This window comes from Oncorhynchus masou, chromosome 32, assembly GCF_036934945.1.
Source record: "Oncorhynchus masou masou isolate Uvic2021 chromosome 32, UVic_Omas_1.1, whole genome shotgun sequence".
Classification (NCBI taxonomy): domain Eukaryota; kingdom Metazoa; phylum Chordata; class Actinopteri; order Salmoniformes; family Salmonidae; genus Oncorhynchus; species Oncorhynchus masou.
Genome location: NC_088243.1, coordinates 28,289,746 through 28,313,555, shown reverse-complemented (window position 1 = coordinate 28,313,555; position 23,810 = coordinate 28,289,746). Strand labels below are relative to the sequence as shown.

Here is a 23,810-nt window from a genome sequence, read left to right as displayed (position 1 = left end):
GGAGGGGGCATGTGGTGAAAGAATCTATGGTGAGCCAGGGAGAAGATAAAACGTCAGCCAAGCCTCCCCCTCACTCCCTATCCACTAGTGTCCTGAGGGGGAGTATAGAGGGAGGGGATGGGGAGGCCGGAGGCACAGTGGTGGCTGAGCCATCTAGTCATCATAGCCGGACAAGCACATTCAACCGTGTCCTTTCCACCCTCCCATCTTATTCCAGACTCCTCTATTGCCCTTCACTGAAACCCATCAAAAGGCCTCTCTTGCCCCCTGCCCCCTTCCCTGGAAGAGTCTCTCCGCTGGTGTCTTTTCTTCTCTAAGGAGCAGGGATGGGTCCAGGGCATCGCAGCCTTTCCAGGCATCTAAATTCATTTGTGTCTGGCAGCTTAACCTAACTTAACCGTGGCATAAAATAAAAATAAACGCCTGAAACTAGATCCCCTACATAATGGTCTTGATGAAGAAAAACTGTTGGGGGAGGTTCTCTTCTGCACTGTTCAACCAATCCAGTAAACGTGGAGGAGGAGTTAAGATGGAGTGTCATCTTAACGTAAGTCGTGTCAAAGACTCTCTGTTTCCCCTGAAAACAGGAGCATCCGGTTGTTGGGGATTCTGCAGAGGCTATGGCAACTAGATAAGCAGCACAGGGCTATTTGATGAGAGTGTAGGTCAATGACATGCCTTGATCAATAGATTAGCTTTCTCTCTGTCGCTCCCTCTGTCTCACCTATAGTATATGCGAGGCCCATGCCAGCTTCATCTTCATCTGTGGGCACATCGAAACACTCAGGACAAAAACAAACCACTACACATGTCTGACTAGGTAGCTGTGGATTAATTGCTGTGACAGAGTGGAATACTGTGTGAGATTGGCCTACAGCCTTTGCAGAAAAAAATACACAAACAATATCAGCTGTGAGAAATATAGGTAATGCTGCTAAACATTTCATTTTTTCACATAAAGCACCTGAACACTAAAAACTGAAATGTGAAGTAGTCTTCACAGAAGAACAAAACGAGAGGAGAGACATTCCATTTCGCTCAAATCCTCTTTTCTAATTTTCTGTATAAATATTTTCAAAAAATATAAATTTCCTAATAATAAATAGGCTAAGGACATCTACAAAACAGCTTTACTTTACTATAGTGATAAATGGCTGTCAAAGAGAACTTAATGCAATTTGACATGCGATTGAAGTGGTGATCCAAAGGCAACAGACACAGTTAATGCCTAATTAGCGCGACTAAATAATAAAGCAACTTACACTAATAATTATTGCATGTAGCCATTCTGCCAGCTGCACTCCCAATTAACCTTTCTCAACTGGCGAGTCACAATTTGAGTAAATCCTGTTATCAGCAAATATACCACATGGTACACATACTCACCGGCTCCAAACACTAGTCAAGGGAAGCTAGGCAGTGTTGACGGTCGGGAGGAGAGAACAACAAAACAAACAGCAGAGATCCACTTTCAGTAAACACCAGCCAAACACTTCTGTCTTCCCAATGGCTTAGAGGGGCGGGGATCAACTTCAGGTGGTAGCTGTGAATGTCATTGAACTACTTGTGTTTGCGCAGGCTTAGTATTGCTATGACAAGCTCTCTTTAAATATACAGTGAATGCTCCGGAATGCATCAGGTCAACTCGACCCAAGGGGCTGCTTTTAGAAATGCTCCTCTCTGCACAACAGTTATGAAATTGAAAATAACCTAAAGCAAATCAAATATCCCAGCCTCAAGAGAGATGACAGAGGAGAGTGAGCGGCATGGAACAGATAGAGAACGCCTCACAATGACATTGCATAGGTCTCATGGTCAAAGCCGATTTCAAACAAAGACCAGGAGGATTTCACACACTGATTTTGAACAAATGGACACTTATAGTAGAGTCTGTGACATTCTGTCAAGAGGGGCTCAAAAAATAATACTGGGACATAGTGAAGGAATAAAAAATGATTCTGTATTCCTGGGAGTTGTTTTCCCCCAAAAAACTCTCCTTCTTTCCAATTTGGCCGCCCTTGGCGCAATGCCCACTCACATTGTGTGGACTCACAAGGGCCTGCCACTGTTGCCATGGGGATGTGTGGTCCTGCGCTGGGCAGGCCCTGGAGGCAGAGTGGCCTGGTGGAGAGGTGGGGGTTATCATCACCAGCAGACTCTACTGGGCCCCATCCAAGGGCCTGGGCCCAGTAGGACAACAGGACGACAGGAGGAACAGGAAAGGGAGAAAGGAAATGTGGATTCATGTCTTCTGCGGCATCCCCATCACTGGAAGAGCTCGGAGAGCCTCACTGAGGCTGTTCTAGCGAGATTTCGGTCTGGGACTCCACCGTGCAGGGCTCCAGCCTGTCCACTGGGGGCTGGCTGCCTGGCTGCCTGAGGCCTGGGCCAGACAGGGTGGGCTGGGATCGGGTGAATGGGGTTGGGAGAGGCAAGGCGAGCTGGACCATGGCCCAGAGCGGTGACTGCCTGTCTGCCCAGCGCTGGGCCACACCGCCACTCCTCCCTGGGCTCGTGCCCCTGCACTGGGATTTCAAAGGGATGTGACAGGGTAGACTGGCTTTCCCGCTCCACCCCAAAACCTATGACCCCCCTACCCCCCTCCAACTACTTTCAGCCCCCGCTCCCTCCCCAACAGCCTTTCTGATCCCAGGCTCCCTCTCACACTGTGCCTTTCCCACCACTGCTGCCTCACATTTGGGAGGATAAGGGGGAGGTTGTGCTGCTACACTGAACCCATCTGCCCCATGTCTTACCATGCTGTGGACCATGATGCTGCAGCATGTCTCTCTGGGCACCTCCATGGCTTTGGCCAGTAGGCTAGCTAGGCTACACTGGGCCTTCTCGTGCCCCCTCCCTCTGCCGCATGTTGGCCTACACATTGACACTATTAATACCAAATGAACACACCGAAAACTAAATTGTACATACAAATGGGCACCGCCAGAAAAAAGTGTGGTCAGTTGTGAGGGATGGTGATCAATACAATGCAGATAAAGTGTGGTCCTATATGACTCAGTTGGTAGAGCATGGTGCTTGTAATGCCAGGATTGTGGGTTTGATTCCCAGGGACATCCATATGTAAAATGTGTACACACATGACTGTAAGTTGCTTTGGATAAAAATGTCTGCTAAGTGGCATATATTATTATGAATGGCTTATAATGGAGTCAAATGTGACAGAAGGTTAGTCTCAAATCCCCAGGCCTTTAGTGTGTTTGTTTAAAACAGACCATATTTAGTTATGATTCCAGACCTGAGATGAATAAAGACTAATCTACTGTTCTCCGTTTGGGGGATTGCACCACCTCATCAGTCTACTGGCCCATCACTAGGTATCTTACAAGTGTAGAACCCAAGTGCATTTCAATTGGCCCTGCTCCTCTCCCTCTCCTCTTTCCCTCGCTCTCTTGGTTTCTCTCATCACTACCCGAATGGCATTTCTCTGGCAGTCTCTCCTGTGAAATTCCTTGTCTCCTTTTCTCGGCATTCCCACAGCCAGCTTCCCTGCCTGACCGGAGCAGTGGCGGTGGCTGCTATGGTGCTCCGCTCCCCCTGGGCCTGTCCCAGTCTGCAGCTCCAGCCCACACTGCATTCCACTAGCCACTATCCAGTCCCCTCGGCAACCAGGAGATGGAGAGGAGAGGTGAGGAGAGGTGAGCCAGGAGGGAAGGAGAGCAGGATATATAACTGTGGAATAGTTTCATTGATTCCGGTCAGGCATTGAAGAGGTCCTGTCTAGGAATGCAGGCATATAGGACAGGATAACTGTTTCTTTGATTATTTCTTAACACTCACCTAAATATGTACGGTACATATCCTTAACTGTTGTGTTCCAGAGCAAATTCAAATGGAAGAAGAGAATTATACTAACTACTCAAAGGTGTGTCCCAGCCCAGCATCACCTTCAGAGATAGCGGCAGGGGCGGCAGGGTCGCCTTGTGGTTAGAGTGTTGGACCAGTAACTGGAAGGTTGCAAGTTCAAACCCCCGAGCTGACAAGGTACAAATCTGTCATTCTGCCCCTGAACAGGCAGTTAACCCACTGTTCCTAGGCCGTCATTGAAAATAAGAATTTGTTCTTAACTGACTTGCCTTGTTAAAAATAAAGGTAAAATGTAAAAAATAGCACTGTTCAGAAAACATGTGGTCTGCTCCAGCAGTCTATATAAAATTATCTGTAGCATGTTCAATAAAACACAAAGCACCTTCGTGGTCTATCCATTTAATTTCAGCAACATTTAAAAAGAGCAAAGATTTATGGCATAAGATGTCAAAAGATGATACGCAACTGAACTGATGGCAGTCTCTTCTAGATCTTACAAAATGTGAGCAACAGTACTACTTTATTTGGACTTGGTAAGTTGAGAGAGGGAGATGAGCCTAACAGCTCAAGTAGCATCAGGACAGGAGCCGTTGTTCCCCCCTACCCTCCCTCCCAGGCTGGGCCATTTCTGTGTTTACACTCCTAATTATAGGGGAGGGGCTGATTGACGGGCCAGCCATCCCATCTCAGACAGGCCAGGGGCTTGGAACACCCCAAACACCCAACCAGCACTGTCTCTAAAATGTGACGGCAACAACATCCAACTATCATGGGGAGCCTTGACTGGCAAAACCTGAGGGCAGAAAGAGAGATATTAAAGACATGAGAGGAATTGGCAGTGTCAGGGCTAACGGGGGAACACTTGAGAAGTCGAAGCAGGGAGCTGGGGGCCTCGCCAAAGTGCCAGTCAAAGCAAAGTGGGGTTTGGACAAGGTACAAACACTGACTGACTGACTGACATAAGAGCACTTCTCTCTCATTCTCCCCTAACAGTAGTGCCATACAATGTATTCATACAGGGTAGAGACCATGACATTAAATATTTCACTATCTGAAAACAATTATTATATTTGGGACACAAAGTGTGTGTGTGTGTGTGTGTGTGTGTGTGTGTGTGTGCATGCGCATATATCTCACTTTCCTTTCCAGGGAGAAATAATTCACTTGGGGTTTAAATGCTCCGCTGCTGTTGGGAGACCTGAGCGAATACCTCAGGGAGCATGGTGGCTGACCCCCATTTCATATTCAGGCCAGAGAAAGACAGCGCTGAGAGACTGTTAACATGGAATAATCAATACTTAACTGGCTCTCCCTCCCAATTCCTGAGATCTCACCAATCCCTCCAACACTTACCTAGCCCCCGAGAGGCAAGACAAGAAACCATTTGATAGAAATCATAAATAGTCACAGTTGTACGAGTGCGCTGGGCCCATTTCTAAATGCATTATGGGGATTACACGCAAAATCACACAATGTTACATTTTCAAATGTGTTAAGAATGCTTCCCAGAATCCAATTCAAATCCTGGGTTACCAAATAAGCCTGAACAAATCCTTAACATTGAGTTCTTACTCCTTTGAACTCTGTAACTGGGAGAGGTCCGGTCTGCAGGGCAGGTTTTACCACTCCAGGCACAGACAGAGACACCTCAGCAGAGAGAATGGGCTAGCCTAGCACTGGGCGAGCGAGAGAGAGAGAGAATGTATGTATACCCAGGTCCACAGGATGTCTGGGAGCAGAGGAAGAGGCTGCTTGACAGTTACATCAACATAGATATCTTTATTTCCACACTGCTGGGGCTGTCTCATCACTTGCTGAAAAACACAAACACTGACTTTAAATGCAAGGGACATGATTTAAATCAAATATATGTAATATCAACGATACATCTTGATATTACATATATTAATTTTAAAAATCATAATATTCATCAGTTACATTCAATGCTAATCTTGAGGCATTGCTGTTCTTTTTTATTGTAATTTTTATTGGATATTTAAAAACAAAGTACATGTTCAAATTGATGCACATGATTAAGAATCATTGAAGATAAACACAAGAAAGTATACAACCTATTTCAATTGTGGTCCTCTTTCAAGATAGCATTTGTCAAATATGGTATATGTGGCAAAATAAATAAAAAACAGAAGCTAAAATGGCAGGTCAATATGGTTACTTAGTCATATGAGAGCACAACATACACACACTATAGACAAAAGGCTACTTGGACATCATCATTGATTGGGATAGGATGGATTGCTCACAGAGGCACCCTATCCATTAACCAGCATTTCACCTTCCTTTTTAAGCTACTCAGATTAGGAATAGTTTTAACAGACCAGAGGCAGACTATTCCACTCAGAGGCTCCTGAATATAAAAAAGAACCTTTCCCTGCCAGGCTTCTACACACAACACGTTAGCTAGCTCTATTGTTGTGTTTGTATGAGTCTCTAAAATGGGGAAGGAAGTGAGACAAAATACCTAGGAGCTGCTTCATGAATGATCCTATGAACCCGACTAAGTCTGGTCTGTGTGACCCTTGACTTAGAAGAGGGCAGCCAGTTGAGCTCCTGAAACTGTCTGGTACCAATATGAGTACTCTAGGTGGGCTCAGATTCAACTTGTTCTGGGCTATCCTGAGCTTGCTTTTTAGTAGATCATTAAGCCTTCAAACCAGGAGGTGCTAGCATCAAAAAGGACATTGGATGAGCACACTAGCACTTTCTTTAAATCTTTTTCCAACAGCTTAGACTACATAGCCAAGAATTTGGTCCTGGTGTAGCACATACTCCTCAGCCTGAAGATTCCCCACTTGCACCAACGAATAGCTAGCTTTTCCGTGTCGCCGACTGGTAAAACGCTTCAGGTCCTGGGTTCAAGCCTCGGTGTGAGCCGAATCAGGAGGAAGTGGCACTCGCAACACTAAGCAAGCAGCGTGATGTCCCTTACTCTAGCAGTGTAAAGCAGCGTAATGTCCTTTACACTAGCACTTTACCTAGTACCTTAGTAGCCATACTCCTCCCCTGCCAGGTTGCCATCTAGTGTACATCCTAAGTAATGAACTGCTGTTCTGGCTGTGAGTACCTGTTCTGCTAGCTGTACCCTGATGTCTGAGGACTCGCTTAGTTTCATTTTGGACCCAAACAGAATTCCTTCTGTTTTGCCGAGGTGCGGGGACAGCTTGTTGATGTCAGTATACTCTCCAGAGTGGTTTGGTTTATGTGAAACACCAGGAGTGCAGAGTCATCTGCATAAAGACACGGGTGACATTGAGCAAGTATCCTTGATATCTTTAATGTACAGCAGGAATAACAGAAGCCCAAGCACACTTGCCTGTGGCACGCCACAGCTTATTTTACAGTGAGCTAATGAACATAAGCACAGTATCAGTCTGGCTTCATCTTGGGGGTGGTAGAGAGGTATTTTTATCTTTGTATTATTTGTCCTTGTTGGATTTCCACGGGTCTTGACTTATTGATGATCTGGAGGAGAGTGTAGTAAATGTAATCCATGTGTTTGTTGCAGAAGCCCTGTGCAAACACAAGACAAACAATTACAGCACTGATTAATAGGCATGCCATACTAACGGCAGCAGCAAACACACACTGAGCCGACACTCTATCCACTTTTACGGAGGAAAAGAATATTCTATAGGACTAATGCCCATACAGTCATTACTATTGTAGTGCTACCATTGTATGATACTTTTATCACATGATAACAGATTGCCAAGATAAGTAAATACAGCGAGTGACTGAGAACACCAATGCTGATACACTTGGTGTTTTCAATTTCATATTCAGCCCTAGAAATAAAATAGGTGTAGTTAACACTGAGCAGAAAATAAACATCTACAAACAGATGCAATTTTTTCAAGAGCATCTCTTCTGGTTTCCTGCAAAGTGAGTTGGACTAAAAGGAAAGGAAAGGTCAGTTGTATAACTGAATGCCTTCAACTGAAATGTGTCTTCCGCGTTTAACCCAACCCGTCTGAATCAGCCATGTTATCACCATATCACGACCCATCTGTTCACACTCATTCAAGAGGCAAGACAATCTCTCTGTAGCAAAGACATCTAAAGCTCACACAGCAGATCCTGACTAAATGTGGTAGCTAGCATTCAGCTTCAACAACACTGTTATTCTACAGGTCTAGTATAGAGTATGATTATTATACCAGTGATACACAGATCCATGGATTTCATTTACAATATGAATTATTTTAAAACAAGCACACTATATCACACAGGAAGGAGAGTGTACATCTCAGCATTTATCCCATTAGACTGAGAAAATGACAGTGAAAAGGCCTGCCCGCACTAATCCCAGGGGAGCACTTTGAATGAGTTTTGATGATCTCATAGGTCAGTGTTTCATGTTACATTACACAAAGGGTTAGCCACTTTGCCTTAAGGGAATAGCAGATAAAACAAGGTTTCCATTGAAGCCCTGTGTAACACACCTTGACCAGGACACGTGTACAGATGTAGGATCTTAATTTGAGCCAGTTTGTTACCGCAGTAAAATAATTCTGCAGCAACAGGAAATGTGAATTATTATGTGGATTATAATAGATTTAATTCATTTTTCGAAAGGGAAAATCAAGTCTGAAATTTCTATGTTGAAATTACAAACTTCAGAAGACTTTTTAAATGTCAAATACACTACAAGTTTTCCATTTCCTGCATTGCACGAACGCTCTCTTGCAACAGGGTGATCAAATTAAGATCCTACATCTGTACATCCATCAAACCTGCTGAGCTCATTACAATACAGCTTGTGATGATCCCTGTTCTTCTGCTCATCTCTCTCTCTCTCGCCCCACTATCTCTCCCTCCCTCTCTTTCCTCACAAAGTCACAGAGGGAGGGCTAGCTCCATCTACAGCTACATTAAATGTGTGTTCTAGATTTTTGTTTGTTTTACTCTTACTCAACATAAATTGTTGTCGGCCTAATCATATCAATCATCTGGCACCAACTACTACACCAACTACTGCTCAATAACATAACCATAATTCAAACAAATGATTCTTGCTTGAAAAACTCAGAATCTCCCATTCATATTTATATAAAGTGCACTGCACAAACTACCAGAAAAAGTTGTTCCATGTACAGTAACATGTTTCTTGGTCTACCAACATTCTGAATTAATGATATGTACAAGTACATTTCCATTTTGTTGTTAGTCTTATACTATACCTGTGTTATTGTATTTGTATTATGCCCAGCATAACATATTTAAGATAATATAAGAACTCTCTCTTGAATACACAAGGTATTGAGCATATACAACTAACCTTAGGGTTTAGTAGGTTCTCCTAAATGAAGCATCCTTGGATGAATGAAGGAGATTGCTGAAGAAGTTATTGTATTCGTTCTGTTTCATTATATGTTTATTAAAAGTATTTCATTGGAAGTATAAAGCTTATATTATGCTATTTAATGTTTTATATAGAAAAGGTATTGTATGCAGTTAATTTGAATATATACATCCTTCAATATAGTAGGCTATCGACGTCTTCTCTTGATCCTGAGATTGTCCTTTTTTATATGAACCAGATCGTATTGTTTTGGCGCAGAATAAATTCCCCGTACATTCCACTGAATCAGTCATGCGGGATTTTCAAACGAGGACGAAAGTGATGCTCGACATGACAAAACAGTGTAGTGCAGATAGCTGAATGTAGGCTACTTGTGTGTGTAGCCTATGTATGTATTTGTTTGTCTGTTTGTTCTATTCTTGTCTAAAAAAATAAATGTGTGTAGGAGTGTGCATCAGAGAGAGAGAGAGAGAGAGAGAGAGAGAGAGAGAGAGAGAGAGAGAGAGATGGAGCGAGAGGTCCATCTGAAAATGTATAATAGTTTTTCATGAAAAGGAAGTTGCATTTGTGTAAATTTAACACGGTGTAAATGTATATATTTTAAAGTTGCATCATGATGGTGATGATTGGCATAGATGCACATGCATGTGAGAAGGCTAAAGGGGTTTCAATAATTGGTTAAACAAGATTGAGGTTACAATGTTAAGTGGTAGGCCTAAATCATAGCGCGAAAAGATGAAACGAGGAAGAAGAATTGGTATAGGTAGAGTTTGATTCATACATTAAAATTGTGTGAAATGTGGGATTTGAATCCCGCAACTCTTAACCCAGAGGGTTCACTTACCAGAGGCACAGATAAAAGACATCGTCGTCGCCAATTAGCCGTGAGTCAGTGGGAGCGCTGATTGCCAGAGGCGTCAACTCGTTTTCGCTTTAACGTCGTCCTCCTTTTAAGATAGAAAGTCCCTGAGGAGGGCTGGTGTTTAGAATTTTATAAATAATGTAACAATTTAAACGGCGAGGGGCAAGCGAGATCCAACAGATAACGATATTACGCACAATTATTTCCCACACAGCACTGTAAAGTATTAGGCTATTAAACACACACAGGTAAACAATCTGTGCGTTATTTGATAGCTATGGCTAGAGATAGCTCGTGCTACCTATATGATCAGGCTATTATTTTAGTATATGTGAGCTAATAATTCTCTATGTAGCTTAATAAACGAAATGGCATACAGTAAATTAGGCCTCAAAACCTGTATAGATTTCAATATAGCCTATTTTTGTTAAAGCTGGTAAATGTAGTTTGTTTTAGCAATACATTTTGTCATGATCTCTGTGTGATATGGCTTAATGCAACTTGCTTCAGAAAGATCATTTGAATTTAAGGAGAGGCAGGTACAAAAGAGAGACGGACCACTTTGAAAGCATACTTTCATAAATGGGTAGACGGATAAACAAATAGCCTATCTTGTTTTTTTTAAGTTACCATACCCAAAAGCACCCCGGGCCAGTCACAAATCAGTAATGTTAACACATGAAAAGTTCTAATTGGCTTCAAAAACAGAGTGAAAAAATAAATAAATAAATAAATACAGATACAGTACGCCTATAAACAGTAGTAAACCTCACACCTTGTCATGCGCCATCCCTCATGGACAGAGAGCGGCTGAAGACTGAAGAAATCCCGGTCATAAATTAGATCACACGTTGAAAACTTTGCTCCAGTTGAGATGCAGATATGATGAGTCCGGAACTGAAGTTTGGTAGAAAACAAATCTAGAGGGCGTGATCCACTACGATTTCCGTTCATCAAAGTCTGTCAAAAGAAATTACATTGATTTTTGCATTAGTCAATATGTTTTAGCTTTTTAAAGCGTAAACATCGGTCTAACGATGAAATACTGCACTTTTGACATAGCCTAGGCTATCTAAAAAGACTGCCAGAGAGGCAACTGACGATTCATAAAACTCACGGGTCTGTCTCTGTTGATAAATCTAAATCAATATTCAAATCTGTTTGAAGTGAGCGGGTATGCCAGTGTGAGTGTGTGTTTGTTGTCTGTGGTGTGTGTGTGTGTGTGTGTGTGTGTGTGTGTGTGTGTGTGTGTGTGTGTGTGTGTGTGTGTGTGTGTGTATGTGTCTCTGTGTGTATGTTCCTCAAAGCTTTTAAGATGATACATTTACCAAGCCGTGACAAAACCCTCGGCATATTGTTTGTGTGTATACAGGTTTAACATTCAGGTGACGTAGGCTATTAGTTGTGGCTTGAGTCAATATCAATGGCTGAAATCAGTTACAATTTCTGTTCTATTAACTATTCAACTAAAGCCCCTATTCAACTATAATAATTTACATGAAGATAACTTATGTGAGCTATGGACAAAATACATTTGTTTTTTTGTAGAGGGATTCCATAACGCAATTCACCCTATTATTATTTACACATATCACAAATTGTTGTGAACCGATCATTCAAAATGTAAGCCATAGGAAATACATTTTGAGGAAAAAATGACGTTTTCATTATTCACATGAATTTAAAAGAACTATACCTTTGAGAGAGAAACACAGTCTGCCGTGATTTTCTCCTGAAGTGCATGTGGTCCACTGAGTTCTCCAGTCATGTCAAGGTTGCTGTAAAAATGCATCCACTAATTTAAGTCGGATATCACCCAACTCCTGCAGGGATGGTCTTCTCTCTGATGTGTTCCAACCACGACATCATGTGTTAACATGGCTGGATATTTAAATCTATTCATTTTTTTTATTTATTTTTTAAATAAGCCAACAGGAATGGTTATTACATCTGGCAATAATATATGAGGCCCACATTTTTGGTTAGTCTGCCTCGTCTTCCCTATCCTGGCTGAATTTTGGTATGTCAACTTGATCGAAGCGGGCGCTCTGTGGATGGGAGCATAGTTATAAGGAAAGAAGACTCCCCAAATCCCCCCTTGCTACGCAATGGAATGTGAGAGAACCGTGTTTTAGCCTCCACTTGGAGCGCTTGCTTTTCGCTAGGACGGTTTTTGTCATGGCCCCAGAATTGTCATGGATTCGTGGGGAGTGCTCCATGTTGTTATTAGTTGTTGTTATTAGTCATTATTCGGGAGATGAACAGGCTGTGGATATTGCTGTTACCTTGCCCACTGATCTGGAAACATTTATGAATCGTGAGGGTAGTTTCCTTTTTACCATGATTGGAAACATTTACATCAAAATTGTTATATGTGCTAAACAGACGTCAATAATGTATATTCACGAAATGGTTAAATGTCTTCTGTCCACTAACCACTCAAATGAGTCGTGATGCAGGTAAACAACTGTTCCTATTCCTTTGCTAAGATTCCCAGCACTGTGTGTTTGAGGTTTTATTACTAATTTACTGTCAGCTCGGGGATGAGAATGTTGTCAGTCGCCCCCTCGCTGCCATTGGCTGAGGAGTTTGCGTCAAAAAGTAGCTGGCGACATTTGCTTCTCAGCAAATTTCCCCGCGAGAGAGGCAGACCCCCATCTCCGAGTGCTCCAGACGTTCTCATTGGCCAGACCTTTCTACAAATCCAACTCAGCAACTTCACTCAGAACAGACTAACAAATTATAACCGTATGTATTTTACCAACATAAACGCGTTTGCACTCTACCATACATTGGTGCAAGTGTTAAAGATGAAAGTTTTGTCGGTCTTTTTATTCTAATATATCCAAAGCGACAGTTACTTTTGATTGGTTATCTTATAGGATTTCGAAATTATAGAGAGAGATATTTGATTCAAGGAAAGGATTGGACAAAGAACTATCTTCTCCGGCCACAATCCTGAGTAAGTTGCTATGTATTGTTATTATGATGATTATGATTATTATTATTAGTAGAGGTTATCATTATTATAGGTATAGAGTCGTAATTATAGGACAAAATGATGAATAGGCTACCTATTAGCCTATATGCTATACAGGCGACATCCCACAGGAAACATCCCGCAGAAATAAATTGCCTATATCAATAAAATAAATAAAAGTGTGTATTAGGCCGTATTAGGTTACTGTGTTTGTATAGCATATTTACGGTCATATTTATCCAGGAGAAAGAGCGAAACGTCCTGACACATGGTAATCGACTAACTAAACTCATTAGCCCACTGAACACTCCGGTGACTATTGTGTATGGATCTTCAATGTGAAGCCTACTGTAGGACACTGGAAAACAGTTTTAAGACACAGTTTCTGTTCTACGTGCCAATGAATTTGATAGTTTTTAAACTCAGTGCTAGTTTGTAGCTACATTTAAATACAAGTTAGGCCAATAATTTGAGCCGTAATGTTCTTCAAAATGAATATTATCTTATAAAAAAATGGAATAGCTAATGTTTGTTCGACACTTCAGATGACTTTGTTCAATCTGCATTCCAGTTAACTCTCTCAGTTTGTGTGAAAATGCATGGAGACAAAGGGCGATAATTGATAAGGCGTGTAGTGAAGCCTCTCTCTGCCTGTAGGTACAACAACTCCCTCCCCTCTCAGTCCTCCATGGAACAACCAGGCGGGACAAGGCACGCGGGAGGATCGTGGCAATTCTCTCAAATATAGCCTGCATTGCAGAAATGTTGCACTTTTTTTATACAGAGCTGTTTTCGTTGGTTTATGCTATATTAGTCGTGGCAAACAGCTTCAAAACAAATTGCACACAATATGCTTAAAAAATGTTTTGTTTGAAATCAGAAGTCAGAAATCAAAAAGTCCAATTCCCATTCTAAAAGTGAATATTTTTCTAACACTTTAATATCAATTGAGTAGACTAAAAACAACACTATCTGCTAATTTAATAGTCAATATATTCTTTAAAAATATAGCCTAGAGGCGAGGCTAAAATGTAGCATATATACGCCTGTAAATTGATTTGTTTCCATTATCCATATGGCTAACTACAACGAAAAACGTGTTATGAATTGTTCTATCATGATTCTGCATGCCATATGGATACTACATAAAATAGAGGAACCTATGTATTTTTTGTTAACACTTATTTTCGTCAGAGTTGAGGATAGCGTCCTGTAATTAGGGTGCGCGTGCCACCCGGATTATCTAATTAATTAATCAACAAAAAAATGTATCAGAATTAATTATTGGACAGGGTCATTATTATTGAACGGGTGTGCAACTGCTATACGATGTCTGTTTTAAGAGTGACAGATTGAGTGGAGGTAAAAAAATAAATAAATATAAACGTTGGATGGATATTCAAAAATGCAACTCAGATGGAATAATCAAGAGACAGAGGGGATAAGGGTGTGGGTCACCACACATTGAATTTAAGCCAGTTTTCCAGGTAGAAATATTCCAATATCATTGAATTGTTCAATCTTTATGAAGATACTCTGACTTGCCTGACTTACCTGACTTGCCTAGTCAAATAAAGGTAAAATAAAATAAATAAAAATACTCCTGGAAATATATTAACCTAATTTAAATTCTGAAATATATTTGTATAGTCATTGACGTGGAAAGTGGCATACTATCGAATACATTCAAGTAGATCGAATTATGCTCTCATTTGTAAACTCAAAAACTGATTTTTTTCCTGTGTAATATTATTTTGAGATTTCATTGATTCGTCACCAGTCATAGCATGAATAAAGCATGCATTTAGCAATAAATTACATTATTTATGCCTATTAAAAGGACCTATGCCTATAATCCAGGCCCTGCATGAATCATCTTTGTCTAAAGAGTTGACTTTATAACAGTTTGACTGGCATGGCTGATGTGTCCTCCAGCCCAGTACTAAGGTTTTTTTAATGGGTTTTAGTACCTTTAAATGAGTCAAGAGGCGTTTTGACAGTGAGAGATAGGGGGAGTTAGCCTATAACTTGGAATGGGGTTGTCTGTTTGGTTAACTCAAGTCCCCTAAGCATATGGCCTCGTTATCAAAACATTTCCATTTCCAAGGTTGAATAACGTTCAGAAGGCAATCTAATTACAGAGAGCAATTAATTAGGATGGAAATGGTGAAGAACCTATTGGGCACAGTCGAGTTCCCTTCAAGTTTTAAGTTGTTAGCTGAAGTAGACTTCTGTTTTCACACTTTAATGACACCCTATTCACATTTACAGCGATTACTGGTGCGGACAAAACCAAGAGGCAGAGTGAAAAGCTTAGGTTAGTGAAATACCTAAATGTACAAAATGGTCCCGATAAATTCACTGCATTGTTAGCTACTTTTCGCCAAGGGGGGTTTTGTTATCTGTCGGGTCTACGGTGTCTTTGTCTCGGCCCCCATCAATTCCCTTATATTTGACACAATTAGTTGGGTTCTATGTAAATTGTGGTCCTAGCTGATTCCCAGTGTGTGTGCATTTGAGCGACTGTGTTTTTTTCTTTGAGAGAACTTGTTGCAATTATAGGATGTTGCTTTTTTGGCCGGGGGGGATGGGGGGGCAACGTTTGTCAAGATGAGCCAAGCTCAAGGGGACAGCTGGGGGTCTGGGACTGTTTTAAGAACACACTGCGGCTGGATAATATTGTTTCCCAAGTGATCACAGGGCTGAGTCCATCAAATGCTATTTAAACCGAATGCAACTTGCTTTACTAAATGTCTTATCTATCTATCTATTTCTGGAACAGGCATCCAGCGGCAAAATCGAGACAGTGAGAAAAAGAACCGATAAACAACCAAGGACATCTACGGGCCTTACCCAATTTTCAACATTTTCTCCAACTTTACCCCCCAGTCCAACATTAGCATGATGTCGTATCTGAAGCAACCACCTTACACAGTCAACGGACTGAGCTTAACGACCTCCGGAATGGACCTTCTGCATCCATCCGTAGGCTATCCAGGTGGGTTTCAGAACTTTTTACGCGTGCGCATGGATGCTTTAATAATTTATGTCAACTCTTCATTTGATTAAATATTCCAATTAGGATCAAATCACGTAGGCCTATAGCCTGCTAAAGCTTTAATGCATCTAATTACAAAAACATGCTAATGGCTTGTTGCTAATAATGCGTAATTATATTGCTGCAATGAGGGAAGACGTCAACTAACTGTTGCATTCTGTAGTACTGACTTTAAAAATCTTCTTTCATTAAATGTTTGTAACCTGTCATTGGTCCTGAATTCGTCTTAGCTCTGGATAGCAAATACATGTGAAATGATAAGAGCGTCTGCTAAATGACTTAAATGTAAATGTAAATGTAAATAACGTTTTTATAAGTTACACTTCAAATGGAATACAATTCATTCCCAGTTGTCTCAATAACCCTGCTTTATATTCTGTTCAAATTTGAATTCTACCCACATGAAATTAAGTTGTGCATCTGTTTATTTTCAACAGCGACACCCCGTAAGCAGAGACGAGAAAGGACAACTTTCACACGCGCCCAACTTGACATTTTGGAGGCACTGTTCGGCAAAACTCGCTATCCTGATATATTCATGCGCGAGGAAGTAGCACTAAAAATCAACCTACCAGAGTCTCGTGTACAGGTGAATGTTGACCAAAGCAAAACATTCTCTATCTATGTAACCCTGTGACCGTCATTGAAAATAAGAATTTGTTCTTAACTGACTTGCCTAGTTAAATAAAGGTTAAAAATATTAATAATAAATATCCTCTGTTTGTGGCAACTCAAACGAGGAGACAGATAGTCATAACAAATATTGGCATAGCATTCATAAAGAGAACCTTTGAAAAAGTTAATGGATTAATCAGTCTACTTTTTTAAAAGTTAAGTGTTGACCAGTGCTTTTCAACTTCAGTATAATAATGCATATCCAAAGTCTATGATCAACACAACACATATTTTCAGCATTATTTGGTTCACACGTGCATAAAGAACTGTTAGGTTTATGCGTCAAATGCGTATTTTCGTCACATTTTGGAAACTATATATAATAGATGGCCTGCCTTAAACTGTTTGGGTGGTTAACTGTGTTTGCTATTTTGTCTTTTTTTAGGTTTGGTTTAAGAACCGAAGGGCAAAGTGTCGCCAGCAGCAACAGCAGCAGCAGAACGGGGGCCAGAACAAGGTGCGACCAGCCAAAAAGAAGAGTTCTCCAGCCAGGGAAGCGAGCTCTGAAAGCGGGGCGAGTGGCCAGTTCACACCGCCCTCAAGTACTTCAGTCCCGACCATCTCAACTAGCACCGCACCGGTATCTATCTGGAGTCCAGCCTCTATCTCTCCGATGGCTGACCCTCTCTCTACCTCCTCTTCCTGCATGCAAAGATCATACCCAATGACCTACACACAGGCCTCGGGATACAGCCAAGGCTATGGCGGATCAACGTCATACTTCGGCGGAATGGACTGTGGTTCTTACCTTACTCCCATGCATCACCAGCTGTCTGGCCCCGGGACGACACTCAGTCCTATGAGCACCAACGCTGTCACAAGCCATCTGAGCCAGTCCCCTGCGTCCCTCTCCACTCAGAGCTACGGAGCCTCGGGGCTAGGCTTCAACTCCACCGCGGACTGCTTGGATTATAAGGACCAAGCGGCATCCTGGAAACTGAACTTCAACGCAGATTGCTTGGATTATAAAGATCAGACTTCATCTTGGAAATTCCAAGTCCTGTGAAAAAACAATGTGTAAACTATTCAAACAAAGACAATGATAAATCAAACATATAGCTCTGACATCCTTCAATAAGATATATGCTTAAAATACTGAATATTCGTGTCGTCGGTAAGGAACTGCGAGAGAGAGGGGTCTATCGGTGGCGCCTCGCGTTGTTGGCATGATGTTTGGCCCCAGCCTGTAGAGGAGAATTTAGAATTTATTTTAGCGTTGGCTAAGAGACTTTATTTTCATTAACCTCACAGGTTGTAGCCCTCTCACATGTATGTCTGTCAGTGTGTGCCTCTATGCTTACAACACCTGTTGGTTAATTTAAGGAAAACTCGGAGGTGACCCTTAGTAATTTATGGTACATCACAGCCAGGGAACAAATCCTTATCCCAGAACAACATTGCTAGAGGAGCGGATCTTTTGGTTAAGAGCTTTGGATGGACAGGCTTCGTTTAAGCCTTACAACTAGCCGACCTATTGGTAGAGAGACTGATCAGGATGGTGTGTGGACTGCGCGCACCCGAGGCGACATGGATGCACTACTTTATTTAAGAAAAAGTGTTTATAAGGAATCAATATGTAGTTTCTAAGAGACAATCAGTGTGCGTCTTATATAAATGGTACATATGTGTTTTTTTAAATCTGTGCTAGCCTTCGAAACTGTGATCTGTTGTATTGTATGCAATTTGTGAGCTCCCTCGCATCAGCGATGACTCTCTGCTGTGATTTTAATAGATTTGTAACTTTTTGATCAAAAAAAAAAAAAATGGATAATGAGAAAATAATTATTATTGCAAGAGACAACCTGACTGTCCAAACCCATAGTAGAACATCTGAGGTGATACTGAAAAGAAACTTGATTGCTGAGAGCTCTCTAGATTTGCGCGTTGTTCTCCGTTGATCACACACGCTGATTGTGGATACCTATAACATGGCTCCAAAGATGGTGTGACCCCACCGCTGAACAGACATGAATAAAGGTCCTGTGATCTGACCCCCCTCCCCCCATTTATCAATTCACTTAATATGGATTCACTATTGACTGTGTGTGAGTGTGTGTGTGTGTTGATTATCATATTTATGTATTTTACAAGGTGATCCTTGGACCAATATGGATTAAACGTTGTGTAAGTAGGTCTTATATGTACTGTATGTCCCCTCACCTTGAATCAGGGGCGGAATGGGACCAAAAATCTGCCCTGGCATTTCTAAACAGCAGGACACTCCCATTTTCTTTGCCCCCATTATTAGCCTGATAATGATCATTTTGCTGATAATGATCCTCATAGGAGTCATAATTCAATTTATTGGGATAATAGAGAAATAACACCTGTCTCGTGTGTTTTAAGGATATGTTTATTGCAAAACGAACAGGACTTCAGCCATGCAAGCAAAAAGTCTAACAAAATCTTGGTAGGCAAGATAAATGCCAGTAGTCTAGGCCTATGCAATGTTATCTCCTCAGAATAAGATCTTTCCTAAATAAATTAATGAACGAAGGTCAGTCATATAAAAGACTCACTTAAGAACAGCAATAACAACCTCGATCATATTAATATTCAAACGACATAGAAAAAAACCCTGTTGACTAGTTGTGATTACCTTTTGACAGCAAGAGGGCGGGCTGTTTTATCATTTCCAGAGAGATTTTTCCGCTACTTCAGGTTTTAGGAGGTGTGTTAATTAGGTCTGTAATTACCATCTTAGTAAGCAATCATTAGCCACACTTGGCCGTTCAATATCCTCCAATCCGCCTCAAACGGTAAACAGGCAGCCTGCTGTCTACAATGACCATTGCTATAATAAAGAAAACATACTGTGTAAACCTAGCTGTGTTTCAATCATAATAGATAATGGATAAATAATACCAGAGTTGGCCTATTTCAAGCCATAAAATGGTTGTTGCTTTTTTTCTTTGTCAAGCGCAGGGAATACAATACGTGGATTTGATTTATTCACGTTGAATCCAAAATAAATAGGATACGATGACAGTGAACAGCTCTGCGTCGTGTAATTGCGCTATTACAAAATAAGAGTTTATCATTTCAGAATCAGCCAGGGTAGGCTATAGCACATTTTAATTAGCCTGTGTTTCTTTGTTCGTTTCCGGTCCCTCGTTTTAGATAGTCTCAGCGACAGGAATGTGCTTCTTGGGAAAATTGTGTTAATCCTGGCCTCAAAGAGAAGCTAATCCCAATATTTTACTAGCGGGTTTCTTTAGGCACAGGGCAACCGCGGTTTAATTCAAGCACCACTGCATGCTTCTACCCAACTCTGCATTCCATAGGCTGGCCTACTGCACCAGTTCGTTTTAAGCAGCCTCTCTACAAACAAACTTTGATTGAGTTTTTTGTTCAACACATGGATTGACTCGATCTCAAAAAAAAATAATGAGGTTATAGCTATTCAAATTCATGCAATTTGGTAATACTATGGACATATTTTTAAGAAACTCTAATTGCATATTGCTAAACTGAAGCTGCCCATATTCAGCAAACTGGAATTGTTAAAATCAATTAAAAGGGAACAAAAGACGTCTAATTAGTTAAGTTAATCAAAGATATTGAAGCACAGCTCTCTGCAAAAGTTCCACTATGACGTGTAATTGCACAAAGTTTCAAGCTTGCATTCATAGTTGTTTTTGGACCAAATCCGATTTTGTTAGGGGGTGCAATGTTTATAAGAACAATTGGCACCCCGGAGTCATCTGAAGCCAATGGAGAACTTCTACAAAGCTAAATCTGGAGAAGGCAAAGAAAGGCGGAGGGAAAAGGGTTTTAACGTCGGCTCTGGGTTCTTCCGGAAAGTCTGACTCTAGGCATGCAACGTTATTGTGAGTTAACTGAGAGGCAAAGTCAGAAAAGCAATCGAATCTTTAATGCCTCTGCGGAAATTGTTAGAAGTCGAACATTCAATTAGCATCCTTGACATTGCAAACAATTCTTCTTTCATTCGAGTCCTCAGACACTAATTAAAACCCGGGCTTGAAATAATCGAACCATTAAAAAGAATAAAGATTTAGATGTTATTCCTTTGCAGAAAAGGGTAGGCAAATGAACACTGCGTGTGTGTAATATGAATTATAATAATGATCAGCTAAAATAGATAGACAGTTTAGATGTAGGTAAAAAAGTTCAGTCGTATAAACATACTAAAGGCCTACTTGAGTGTAAGTACAAAACTGTACAACAAAAAGTACATACATACTGTATGCAACAATTAACAATAAAACAATAATAATAATTAACATTTAAACAATAGCTTCAATTATCTGTTGCATGCTTATTCATGAGCTGGCGACTCCTCGTGCTGTGTCAACAACAACTGGCCTCTGCCCTGCAGACTGTACAATGTGTTTCCATAGTGTTTGGAATTGAAGGTCACTTGCAGGAAGAACAAATTTAGATATCAACTGACAACTTTTGGTATGCTATAAGTATTTGATTTGAGCGTTTGACATAAATGATCAGTGTTCTTAATGGGAAATCCTAACGATAAAGGCGTTAGTTAATATTAATATGCATTTGTGCATAAAGAGATTAGCTCATAAATTCGATTTCCTTGCGGGAATTAAGCATTCTGATTGGACCCTAGCGCACAGAGCCAGTCACACCACATTCATGAGGGATTCTAATGGTAATATATTTTTTAAATCAACTAACTTACAATAAAATCCCTTTGCAATTAGACCAAACTGATAATGATGAGATCGTTAACATCAGGTAAATAGCTAAATATCTTCTATCAATGCTTATATTCAACAAACATTTTTAGAAGTCAAATGGCCTGCTAAATAACTGTCAGACAGTGTAGCACAGTGGGGTTGGCGCATTCATCTGAGGAGCAAGTCTACACGGGCAACTTGACGTAGGCCTACAACTTCACACACGCACAAAATGGCAACCACTATTTATGACAATAACAACAATAGACCTAACCAGAATAATAATAGTAACGCTACAAATAATACCAATAATAATACCAAGAAGTCGAGTCATCATAACCATCACAATAGTCACCAAACTTTCGCCCATAAGGGCCCCGTGTTTAGCGCAATCATGTAACATGCCTGGATTTTAACCTTTATTTAAAGATCTTTATTCAAACTGTCCACTTTTCATTTATGTCAGATGGTCCAGCATCATCCTTAGACAATTTGCTTTCAGTTTTGGTGTAATTTCTCATTTCTGGATAAGGCTTAAAATTAAGGATAAAATCTTGCTATGTCACGATTGTGCAAACCCCCATTGCTTTAGTATTATTAAAATACATTGGTAACTAGCTATCCATATGCGTTCCTCCATATGAAGGATGTTACTTATTTGCCTTCCTGATGTGTTTAATCATCGAGATCAAACGAAGACGCAGGAGAAATCATTCATCGTGTCATGATCTCTTTTGCAGCTTCCTCGAGCCGGACTAAACAATGCACTCATTTTTACGTTTTAAATGTAACCTTTATTTAACTAAGCAAGTCAGTTAAGAACGCATTCTTATTTACAATCACGGCCTACTAATAAGCAGGCCTGATTGTTAAGTGCAGTGACATTCTGAGGGACACAATAGGCTCACTGAGGGTTTTACCTTTTGAATGTGATGTTGTTTTAAGAGTGCACAAATCGCTGTGAGATTAGACATCAGGCACGCATATCCGTCTTGAAGACCCCATTCCTGCAGTCAGTCTCAGAGTTTTAATCAAGCGCAAACGTCGCTGAAGAGCATGTGTGACCGACAGACGCCTGCATTTATCCCTCAGTGTTAAAACAATAGGCTACACTTAAAGCACTCCTCGTCCTGCCCAGCAATGCACCGCAACACCACGGTCGTGACGACCCACTCCAAGCCCTCACTGGAGACGCCACGATGCAACGCATACCCAGATTAATAGCCCAGAGTAACGGATCATGATCTGTGATTATAGGCTACATAGGCCTACGAGGTCATCATCGACAGACGCTTCAACAGAGAAACAGGTGATGCACACCGCTTACTAGACAGGATGAACTATCATATTAGTGTCCACATTCTGACTGTGCCCACCTTTCTAGTCAGGTGTAGACGATTACAAGAGATTTTGATCAGATCTTATAAGTGTAAATGGGTAAGATCAGGATGAAGGACGCATGTCAGTGTATGGTAGGACTATACACCGGGCTACAGATTAGCCTATAGCCTTTAGGTAGTTGATAGTTTGTGCGAAGTCAAGTCAACGGTTATTAATTTATAACGATTTAGGAATTACTTTACATGTAGGCCTATGACAACCACGTCCTCTATTTTGCTGATGATGACTGATAATCCTAGTCTTATATTCTTTTGGTAAATTATTTGCATATATCAGACGTTATAATTTCCTTCCTAAACTGTATATTTCACTGATTTAGGCAATAATAGGTCTATGGTCTGGAAAGTGGGTGTATATGGTAATGTGTGCATCATGAGAATTCATACCCTGTCACTAATTCGAAAAGGTTGGCGACCACCAGTTTAAAACCATCCTGCAAAAATAGTTTGCAAAAGCCTCTATCGTTATCAGTCCCAAAAGCTGAATTTGTTACCCCATTTCCTTTGTCCTTTCCTGCAGTCTCGGGTGACGATACAAATCCTCTATGGCTCTGGAAATATATTGTTGTGAAATACTGTAGCCTACATGTAAACAAAACAAACTCATTATTGACTTTGAACAATGAAAAACTGGCAAACTATCCGTAGGCTACACATGCTGCTCTCTCAAATGACTGATTTAGAAAATATTTGTGCAGATTTCGACTTAAGCCATAATTTAGAGATCTACCTTTTGGCAAATGTTTAATAACTCCGGGTAAACGTGAAAAAATGATAAATGGTGTTAGGGAGAGTCATTGATTACTGTTACAGTTTTTTTTCCATCACAAAATGCAGTTGCGACCGACTGGTTTGCTTGTGCACAATGAATAACATTGAGCTATAATACAACAACTACTACAGTACAATAATAAATAATAAATAACAATTATAATAATTATTATTATTATATCAAACATTAATCCAGCACTATCCCTTTGCTTCTGCATATTCAGGCTCGGCACACATAGGCCTATATTTTATGCA

At 40.8% G+C, this 23,810-nt stretch overlaps 1 protein-coding gene and 1 long non-coding RNA gene across 4 annotated transcripts; one reads left to right on the top strand and one right to left on the bottom strand.

Moving 5' to 3' along the window:
• Window positions 1–5,772: 5,772 nt before the first annotated feature.
• Window positions 5,773–12,578, bottom strand: LOC135525843 (uncharacterized). The gene is made up of 3 exons (XR_010453215.1): window positions 11,707–12,578; window positions 10,786–10,970; window positions 5,773–7,356 (listed from the first exon to the last, which is right to left on the bottom strand). It is a non-coding gene; the product is annotated as an uncharacterized LOC135525843 (long non-coding RNA).
• A 79-nt stretch (window positions 12,579–12,657) lies between these two features.
• LOC135525841 (homeobox protein OTX2-like) lies at window positions 12,658–18,855 on the top strand. Of its 3 annotated transcripts, XM_064953770.1 has the most exons (6): window positions 12,658–12,758; window positions 12,893–12,972; window positions 15,262–15,307; window positions 15,773–15,988; window positions 16,486–16,637; window positions 17,109–18,855. In XM_064953770.1, exons 4-6 carry the CDS (start codon window positions 15,892–15,894, stop codon window positions 17,727–17,729), a joined length of 870 nt encoding a protein of 289 aa, XP_064809842.1. In that variant the 5' UTR covers window positions 12,658–12,758; window positions 12,893–12,972; window positions 15,262–15,307; window positions 15,773–15,891; the 3' UTR covers window positions 17,730–18,855. The 3 variants fall into 3 exon arrangements, with proteins under 3 accessions (XP_064809842.1, XP_064809840.1, XP_064809841.1); XM_064953768.1 differs by lacking the exon at window positions 15,262–15,307; XM_064953769.1 differs by having other exon boundaries at window positions 12,658–12,972.
• The last annotated feature ends 4,955 nt before the right edge of the window (window positions 18,856–23,810 follow it).

Excerpts from the sequence above, each read along its gene's own strand:
- LOC135525841 (XM_064953768.1), top strand. The coding sequence starts at position 15,892 with ATGATGTCGTATCTGAAGCAACCACCTTACACAGTCAACGGACTGAGC. Across the intron at positions 15,989-16,485 it reads TCCATCCGTAGGCTATCCAG|CGACACCCCGTAAGCAGAGA; the intron begins GTGGGTTTCAGA and ends TATTTTCAACAG. Across the intron at positions 16,638-17,108 it reads TACCAGAGTCTCGTGTACAG|GTTTGGTTTAAGAACCGAAG; the intron begins GTGAATGTTGAC and ends GTCTTTTTTTAG.